At 41.8% G+C, this 9,976-nt stretch overlaps 1 protein-coding gene across 6 annotated transcripts in view; it reads left to right on the top strand.

The window, feature by feature from the left end:
- Positions 1 to 6,291: 6,291 nt before the first annotated feature.
- Positions 6,292 to 9,976, top strand: part of CEP128 (centrosomal protein 128) — a 98,485-nt gene continuing 94,800 nt past the window's right edge. For 2 of the 6 annotated variants that reach the window (XM_066188602.1, XM_066188600.1), the window contains exons 1-3: positions 6,295 to 6,374; positions 7,515 to 7,554; positions 8,996 to 9,153. In XM_066188602.1, coding sequence (XP_066044699.1) covers positions 9,010 to 9,153 — 144 coding nt within the window. In that variant the 5' untranslated portion in view covers positions 6,295 to 6,374; positions 7,515 to 7,554; positions 8,996 to 9,009. Of the gene's footprint in view, positions 6,431 to 7,514; positions 7,555 to 8,630; positions 8,892 to 8,995; positions 9,154 to 9,976 lie in introns of those variants that run through there. The other 4 variants (XM_066188596.1, XM_066188597.1, XM_066188598.1 and 1 more) reach the window with 4 other exon arrangements.

Genomic DNA, 9,976 nt, shown 5'->3' with positions numbered 1-9,976 from the left:
TCTGTGCTGTGGTCACGCTTGGCTTACAGCCTGCAGTCCCCCCTAGAGCAGCCTGTCAGAGCTGAGAACACTGATGGACCTGACTGCCCCTGTCTGACCTCCACTAGGACCTTCCCCCAGCCTGCACAAAACCCAGGACCGTGTCAGCCTCCAGGGCTATCAGTCCCTGCCCCAGCACCAGCACACTGGGGCTGGTCTCCAGCTGTCCTGCCTGGCCATGGGCCCTGCTATACCAGACCTGACATGCAGGTTGCCATCCTGGCCCAGCCTTAGCCTGTCCCAATTCCCTGAGGAGGTGACAGTACCTGGGGTGGTGGCTGGGCCGCTGGGATGGAATGGGCTGTCAAGCCCTGTCTGCTGCTCTAGGAGGATCCCCTGTGGCTCCTGGTGGCTGGCCCTGAGGGAGCTACTAGCTTTGCATTGCCATGCTCTGGCTTTTTCTAGACAATTCCTAGTCCTTCTGTTCAAATATTTCAAGAACAGGCCCAGTGATGGGGAAACTAATAGCTTATTTGTAAGTCTACAGATAACCCCAGGCTAGGGAGGTCTCTGAACTCTAGATGAGAATGTAAATTCCGAATAGAAAAACACAGGTAGCTACATGCAATGAGACACATCCTGCATGGCAGAAATAGGGGAATATGTTGCAATTATTCAATTTCATTTTGCATTTATAGTGACGTCTGGAATACTTTATCATCAAGAAGTAGACAAAGAGGATTATTCACATGATAGTAAGGAAAATGGGGGGTTTAGAAACATGACCTGTACTGAAGGAATGACAGAACACAGTTGCTTAGCTTAGTCAAGACTGCGAGTGTTTTAAGCCATAAAAAAGAACAATAATCAATAGTTCTGATCACATCAGTTTTGAAAAGTGATAGCATCTAGCAGCTTAGAGTGACTGGCAACTTTTCAACTCTGTAGGATATTAATAAATGTTCCTCTTTTATATACTAAAACCAGTTAATGAACTAAAAGTATCACCAACAAGTGTACATCCACAGTTATAAATATAATCCTAAGAACAGAGATGCAAAATATTGTATGCCCTGAGGCTAGAGAAATTAAGTATTTTTTATCAATTAAAATGTCCTGTGCTCTGATTCAAATAAACAAATAGGAAAAAAAAATCACTTTTAAATCACAGTATATTGCAGATTTCTTTTTTCTGGTTCTTTTTCAAAGACCCCTGCATGTCCCTGTTAATTTAAACACTGCAAGAATTGACAAGCATATTTTTCCACTGTTCCAGGCACCCCCTCTAGTGACAGCCACAGTTTCTCATTTAGTATGTATCATCTCAAGCACTGCAAGGTTCCAAATTCCATCGTTTTTCTGGTGCTTTCTGCAAAAAATAACATTATTATCATCTGCCAGATTTGATGTGGTTTCTCACTTAACCTTTCACTGCTTATATGGTTTACACACAAATCAGATAGACCACAACAGGTTCTAGCAAAGAAGCAATTAGGTCCAATTGGCACTCCACAGAGATCACCACATATTAACAACCACATCTAAGAATATCTGCATGAGGAAATGTTTTAACTCGGAAAATAAATCAGTAAAGAGTAGATTAAAAGATTTGTTGGTGGGGTTTTTTTTCTGACTAATCCACATATTTTGCCATACTAGATGCTTCGAAGGTATGCCAATTCCTACCTGCTTGTATTTCAGTATTGTAAATAATTTCTGGCGTGTTAGAAAAAAAATACATTAGACACACTGCTTTGACACAGCATCATTCATCAAGTGTTTGAACAGCTATATGAAATAATTTTATTTTAGGTTCTTGAAGATTCATGTCCATATTAAAAAATTGTCTTCTATTTCAAGGTAGTTTTTGAGTTTTATGGTTAAGGGATATTGAGGAACTCTTGTGCTTTTCCTTACTGTAAGAAAAATCCATGAAAAACTGTGAAAACTGGAATACCCAGTAGGCTGCAGGATAAAGAGGAGGTACTACTGCAAAGCCTTCCAAAGCCTGAGGCTGTCAATTCCGAGAGCTCAGAAGGAAGAGCAAGATTAAATTATCTCTTGGCCTTAAGCAATTATTTTAGGTGAGAATGATGAGAGCTGCTTTCAGGCAGGTATATTTGTCTACAAAAAGAGTTACTGAACCACTGAATCACAGAATCATTGAGATTGGAAGGGGCCCTGGAAGCCATCTGCCCAAGGCCCCGATCAAGCAGGGTCACCTAGAGCTGGTTGGCCAGAACTGTATTCAGACAGCTTTTGATTACTCCAAGGATGTAGATCCACAACTTCTTTGTGCAACCTGTGCCAGTATTTGGTCACCCTCAAAACTGAAAAGAGTTTCCTGATGTCCAGATAGAAAGTCCTGTTCCATTTGTGCCCATTGCCTCTTGTCACTGCACACTATCTTATCTATACTCTCCCTTCGAGTATTTGTACATAATGATGAGATCCTCAAAGCCTTCTCCTCTCCAGGCTAGACAGCCCAGCTTTCTCAGCTTTTCCTCAATGGAGAGATTAATTATCTTGGTGTCCCTCATCATGTCAGGAGCTACCTCAGCATCCATGGCAGCATTCCAGGGCCTATGGACTTACGTCTCTCTTTATATATTTTTTTTCCTTGTGCCTCTTCACCTAAAGTCAGCTTTCTGGCCATCTTTGACTTCATTCTGCTCTGTCTCCATCTCTTGCATGGGCATCCAGACTTAGAAATAACCTCCAGCAAAAATGGATTTGCCCTCATAATTCGGACTTCAGACAGATCTTGCACTTTTCTTTTACTTGGGTCATGGCACATACTTCCTTTAATAAGGAGACCAGCATGTGTAATAGAAGAGTTTGACTGTTTATTACAACAATCATAAATAAAAAATGGCTCACTGACTTAGGTCATAATTCATCTACCACACAGTGCTTCTCCTCTTTTATGCATTTATGATAGCTGTTCATAAAAGAACTCATTTTCTGAGTACCATGAAAGATGAATCTGTTATTTATTTTGTGGGTTTTTGTTGGTATTTTTTTAGCCTTGTGAAAGAAATAGTGAAACAATCTCCTGAAAGCTACATGAATAATAACTTGTCATAGAGGACAAGTAGTATAGCATGGAAAGGCATCACTAGTGACAAATACAAGAATTAAAAAAATTAAATTTAAGCTTAAAAAAAAAGATTTTTTTTTTTAAAGTTACAGTCCTTCTGGATTTTCTTCCCTTAATGTCCGTGTCCTCAGACTCAATACACATTTATTTATATATATGCAGTAATGTAATGGCTCAGAGTGTTTCCTTTTTTGTTTGTTTGTTTTGGTTTGGTTTCATTTTGGCTTTTGTTTTGTTTTTGGTTTTTGGTTTTATGTTTTGTTTTTGAAGGTTTTAGCCAAGATCTATATTTATGTATTTGTTCTAGACAAGGGTCAGAACAGCATTAATCAAGCAGCACTGACCTGAAGTGGAAAGATAATGCTGGCCTCTCTAAATGCAAGCACTGTCATGTTACTGTCTCAACACAGCATTTCAGATAACAACATGCTGGGATATATGTTTTCAAATTCATCTAATAAAATAAAAGGGTTCTGTTCTTGTAAAGTTAAACAACTTCTTTATAATTATGTCTACTATAGTGGTTTGTTGTGCACAGTTACATCATTTCTCACCATCCTCATTTCAAACGGAAGATGTTCTGTAGCAATCTTATGCACATATTTAACATCCTTATGACAAAAGTAAACAAACAAAAAAATTTCACAGTACTGTTCAGCTTCAAAAAGAGAATTCCAGAAATATGAAATTAGCTGGTAAATTAGCAACCCTATCACAATTACCGGTTCTTTCTTTCATTCCTCGAATTTTGAAGAGAAGACACCAGAAGTTGGCACCAAATGTGTTGTACAAAACCCACAGGACACTTCAAGCAGTTTGTTACTTTATACTGATGTTCACCGAATCAACTGAGTGTGAAAACATCAGTGAAATGCTGAATTCTTCTCTATTGAGAGCAGTGGGATCTGGATGGTTTGAATCTTTTTCAGCAAAGTTACACAAAATCCAGGATGTCCTGGCTCCAATCAGGACAGGGTTCATTTTAGTAGTAACCAGAAGGGGGCTCGGTCAGGACCTGAAGGTTATTTTATACCACCTAAGCCATTTGTTGGGTGCAGGGGAAAGGGAATTTCTTCTGGGGAAAAGGAGCTCCTTCCAGCTGAGGAAATGTGGTGGAGGGAGCCACCTGGTATTGCCTATTATTGCAGGGTTATTTTCCATGGATCGTTTCTTTTTATATCCTATGTAATTAGTACTTTTGCTGTTTCCAGTAAATTGTTCTTCTCTCAACCCGTGATCTTTACCTTATGTGTCTCCAATTCTCTGCAGCCCACTGCAGGGGGGGCAGGGTGGAAAGGGAGAGGGCAGTGAGGGAGCAGGTTTGGGTTTTTTCAGTGGGAATACTAATTGGGGAATACCATCCCTAAACCACGACAGAAATCTTGGCATATATGTGTGCTTACATGTTTTCTGTAACAATTTTTAGTATCTCAGTTTTTATACCAAGCAAGGCACACTTAACTTGATGGGGATATTATATTTATTATGAAAATCATTGGCATAAGCTTTATTTCATATGCATGTGTGAAAGAGAGTATCTGTGCAACGCTGCAGTTGACAATGTAGCTGTGTGCAGACAGCCCTTTGAAGCACTGGAAGCATCTGCTTCTTCTGCTACAACCTAGCAAGTGCTCTTTGCCAACTAGCTACTTTCTCAGTCGGTGCATGCACGGTTAGCCTGGTCTTTATAACCAGTGGCTGTGCCTCCTCTGTCCGCCTCAGGCACTGGTATCAGCCTCCACTGGAACATTGTGGAAGCAGCAAGTCAGACGCGCTCACATGCAGCAGAGATGTAAATACACTTCTCATATATGTTCCAGTCACATCCAGGACACGTTACGTACCCCCTCATCCTCTCTGCGATGGTCTGAGAGACACTACTAGGGCAGGAAAAAAAATTTGCTCACAGATGAATTCTGTTGAGTCTGTGGAGTAATAAGTCCACTGCCAGGTACAAAGCTGAGAGAAAAACCCACAGAGAACTCAGGAAAATTCAGGGCCTGTCTCCTAGAGACCACCATAAGCAGAAGACTGGGCAGCAGCCCTGATTCCCACCTTGCATTTAGACCTGCAAACACAACCTGACTATGCTGCAGTTTGCAAAGGAAAGGCCAGGACAACACCCAGGTATTGAAGCTAGGGAAGACTTATTTCTTTACTACTTATTCGCTAATGCTTCAACTTGCAATGAAATAAATTATATCCTTACATTCCTGTACTGTGTCTCACCTGCCTTCAGCTCAGATGAGGTTAATGTCTCTTAAGCATGACCACAAAGGCACAGGGGCCAGCAGCCACTGCCCTGACTGTTGGTGAATGCTGCCAGTGTTGGAGACCTGACTTACACCTGAAGTGTGTTGTAATCATATGGCATTCAATCATGCCTGCAGCACTGTGAGCTCATGAAAGAGTCCTGAAGGACAGGAATGAAGGTAGGCGCTATGGATTGCCAGCCACGCCATATTACTGTGCTCAAAGGCCAATGGTCACTGCCTGGAGTAAATACCAGAGGCAATGCACATAATATGTATTAAAAACCCCAGCTCACTTCCTTTACCTTTGGCTGGAGCGCTCACCTATAGGTGATCAAATATTCCGGTGCGTGTTGGCCTATTGTAAGCCCTGCCCAAGTTTCAGAGGCCCAGGAGACATTTCCTGTAATCAGCCACAACACTTTTTATTCCTTTTCTCTCTTCAAAGCCAGTCAGAGTAGCAATGTGTAATATTTGGCTGTTTTTACTGCACACGAGGGTAATGGATACACCATTTGGGAGCAGGGAGATGCGTGAGCTAAGGAACCAAGAAGAAGCCGAGGAACAGGAAGGGAGATGCCTCCTTGTAAGCAACAGCTGCTCTCTGCAGCTCACACGCCTTTTCCCGGCTATCAGCCGTCTGCTCGGAACAGACTCGCCGGCTTTACCAGGGCAACGGCTTTTGTTTCTGCTCTTCGGAGTCGTTTAGCTGACATGTTTGTAGACACCAACGTGTATTTTGTAGAAATTTAACGTTTCACAGAACAATTTTCACAAACACCAGGCCACTTGCGAAACCTCCCACCGCTGCCACCTCTCTGCAGGCCCAGCGGCCTCCCAGCAAGGCGGGGCCTGCCCGTCCCTCGCCGCGCTGCCGCCGCAAGGCCTCTCGGGAGTTGAAGTCCCGCACACTTCATTCTCCATGGCCGGCCCGTGGCTTGCGGACTCCCTGTCCCATGGAGCGCCGCGGGGGGCCCGGCGCCCGGCCCGCGGCCCCGGCAGCCGGCGGCAGGGCGGCTAGTTCAAGTTGCCATAGCGGCGAGGTGAGGCGGACGCAAGGTGCCCGGGACGGGGCGGCCTCGCCTCGGAGCGCTGCGCGGTGAGCGCTGGGGCTGCGGGGAGGGCCGCGGCCAGGGCGGTGTGCGGGAGGCGGCTGTCCGGCTTGGAGCGCAGCGGGAGGGCGGGCGCGGACGGGAGCGGCGGCGGGAGGCGCGGGGTTCCCCGGGACAGTCCGGAGGCCCGGCGCCGTGCTGGGTTCCGCGGTCCTCTCTGGGCCGAAGAACCAGGAGACTCAGAGCTGGAGTCCGTGTTAGTGGAGTTCCCTGCGTGCCCTCCGGGAGGAGGATTTCCAGGGAGCATTGCTTGCTTATGAACGGTGTGAAGGAACTGTTTTCTGTGTCGTGCTGCTGAAGTCTGCCGGGAGCACGGTGTGACAAGTTGATCATGAAATATGGTGCTTAACCCTGAAGGCGCAATGGTGAAAAACCGCCATATGCGATCACCTTCCTGTCTTTTTTCGGGCTCAAATACGAGCACTGAAGGAAAGGGCCTTTCAGGTCCCTTTCTGGAATGACTATAATTTTTTATTTTCGTCGTGCTTAGTCTTACCTACAAGACTTCAACCATTCCTTTAACACTAAGTTAGTTACCTAGTGATAGGTTCGTTTGTGTGGAGCTGAACAAATAAAACACTTGAGGAATAATCAAGCTGTGTACACTGACTTTATCTTTTGTTTACTTGAGCCGAAGAACTTGATGTTGTGATTGTCAGCTCTACTTCTTACCTGGCAGATCTGTTAAAGAGAGTCCTTAGTGAAGCTGAAATGCTCTGGCTCCTACAGGGAAGGAAAATACTGAATTTTGATGCTTTTCATCAGTTCAACAAGGGTTATGATCTGTGAGAACTAAAACCAATAAGAGCCAAGTGATTCTTGCTGTCAAGTAGGTCATATGATCATGTGCTGAAATTAGTGTATCTGTTTGGAAAAAGTGATTTTTTTTGTTTGTTTTTTTTCAGTTGACAGGCAAATGTGCATATGGAACATTTCTACAAATTTCTACTTCTTTGTGATTTTTATTTTTTTTAGTCTAAAGTGAAACTTGCACAGTTCATTTTAAAATGAGGATGTTGCTGTATGTGTAACAAACTTCTTCATCTTAAAAGTACTTGTGGTTCCTTTTAGGTTGCTCCTGAGAACCAAGAGGAATGCTTAAACATAAATAGTAAGTTTTCTTCAGATGAAATGTTCTCCTTTTCCTGAGCTTTCTTTTATGTTTACCTTGATTACTGACCTTTCTTCAGTGCTTTTGCTAGTATATATCTTAATGAGCCTATTATTGGACAGTTGAAAATAAACCCATTGATTTTTCCTCCTCTAAATCTTTATTTTCTTTTTTTTCTCCAGTCTTTGCTTTTCAGGAGTTGGGAATCTTATGGTTGGGTCTACTTGTTTGTTGGGTTTTGTTGAGTTTTTTTACCAAATTACAGTAAAACCAATATTATTCCATGTGATTATTTCTACCAGTGTTTTATTTATTTATTTTATTTTTCTTTGTCTTTGAAAGTTTCCCATAATTCCTGTTTCCTAGTGCTTAGTGTTTATTCTTTTTCAGTCTCATTAAGACTTCATTGCAGCTGACAAGAGTGAGGCACTGGAATAAAAAAATTCTGATACTGTTAGTAAAAATGTGCTTTAGTGAGGTAAAAAGAGGAAAGATGAGGTAAATTCACCAGTTAAGAAAATATAAGGAATACTGATGTACTTGGGCGCAGACTGAGCACGTTGATTTAGTCTTCTTTCATGTTTGAAAGGTTTTTATCCAAGTCTGGGGGACACAAATTTGCAGCTTTTTAAAATTAAATGTAAGGGCCTGGAAAAACATCAAGTTGCCTCCATATAAAATATAAGATTTGAATCCATCGTGGTTTCTTTTGGAAATTTCATCTCTCTTGGCTAGAAGAATGACAGCTTTAGTGTGACTTTTTCTTTTGTTGACTGCAGGGTTTCAAGAGTTTGGCAGTCTATTTCTTCTTTCACCAAGCCATTCCATGAACTTAAGGCAAACTGCTGCAGTGTGTAATAGTTTAAGAAAAAAATTCAGTCTAACCTACCTTTTGAGGGCTGTTATTTTAATCAGTTACTATGTGACTTTACTATACTAGGCACAGCTGTCTGTAGTTTTTAAAAATTTCACCCATCTGATGATTGTTGACCTGTTTTTCCTCATCTTGCCATCCTTGAGATTTAGCAATCCCCATTCTGAAGACAGCTTAGTGGGTAGTGTGAGGTAAAGGAGAGTGGTTCTGCAGACCAGGATGATTGATAGAACACTGATGTCTCCACTCTATGTTTTGGAGGGTGAATTTGCTTTGGGCCACAATTTTATCATGGGTACTGAACACTTGGAAGCAGTGAGAGTGCATATTTTCACTTAATTTGCTCCTAAAAAGCTCTGCCTCCTTGACCCTTCTTCATGGTGTGAACAAAGGTAATAATTGAGGAGCAGTTGGAAGACCTGCTTCAAAAGTACATCCTGCTGACCCATACAGAATGGCTAATGTAAATATTATCTGAGTTTATGAGGTTGCTTTGGGAGTATTGTGCAAGACTTTTCAGTTACAGACAGGAATTAACATGTCACTTTTTCTGGTTTTCCTGCCTAGGCTTCAAGATACTGATGGCAGATTCATCCAGTGATTCAGACAACTTTCTTACGGGTCGAGTTGGAAGGCGGCCTTTGAGAGCATCCCACAGCAGAGCTCAGAACTATGGTGCTGAAGAAGTTACAGAGAAGATCCATACTTTAGCAAACACTTTGCAGGTTGTTTACAAAATACAGTTTTAAAGTATTTGTAGAGCTTGCATTTCTGTAACACAGGGTCAAATTTTAATTTCTGAAGTTGTGGAACTTACTGTACAAATGGGAAACATTGCTTTCTGTGCAAACCAAAAATGGTTTTGGGAAATTGATCATACTGCTTTCGAGCTGAAAGTGTGTGGCTTGTTACACTTTTACACAGCTGCTATTTCAGATGGTAATAGAATGTTGTTAGAAACAATAATGTGTTGGGGAATACCATTTATAAAGTCAGCAAACTGAATAAGGCCAAATCAGCTTTGTTAGGTTCTCACAAGAGGCATTACGTTTTCTAGCAGAAGGTTTCAGCCTTGTCTTGATTGTCTTTGTACTGTGTAAAATTTCCAAATTTCTGATAAATATGTAAGCACTCAATTCATTCAGGATAGAGCTTACATTTCAAATATTTTCTAGATGTGAAAAAGCACTGGGAGAAGCATTATTTCTAAATCTGTAAGAGACATGTAACTGAGCAAGAAAAGTGGAGGGTGCAGAGTAAATATCTGAATTTGTTTTGCAAGTGGGAGGAGACATTTAGCTATCCTGACACCATTAGTGCTTGACAATTTATTCTCATTCTTCTTTAGCTGACAGTTCTGAATACCTAGAGTGGGTGGGTAGGTGTATGTTTTATTTTGTATTTTTTTCTGTGTATGTTTGGCAAGCAATATTTTTTTCCCTTTTAATATATGAGAAGAGAAAAATCAATATAGAATGATCAATTTAAACTTCAAACTTCTTATCTGGAAAATAAACACCAATCTAGAAAAAAAGATAATAAGTTAAT

Source organism: Chamaea fasciata, unplaced genomic scaffold, assembly GCF_029207755.1.
Source record: "Chamaea fasciata isolate MVZ Bird 193981 ecotype frontalis unplaced genomic scaffold, bChaFas1.0.hap1 SCAF_7, whole genome shotgun sequence".
NCBI classification, from domain to species: domain Eukaryota; kingdom Metazoa; phylum Chordata; class Aves; order Passeriformes; family Sylviidae; genus Chamaea; species Chamaea fasciata.
This window is presented reverse-complemented; position numbering and strand designations above follow the sequence as displayed.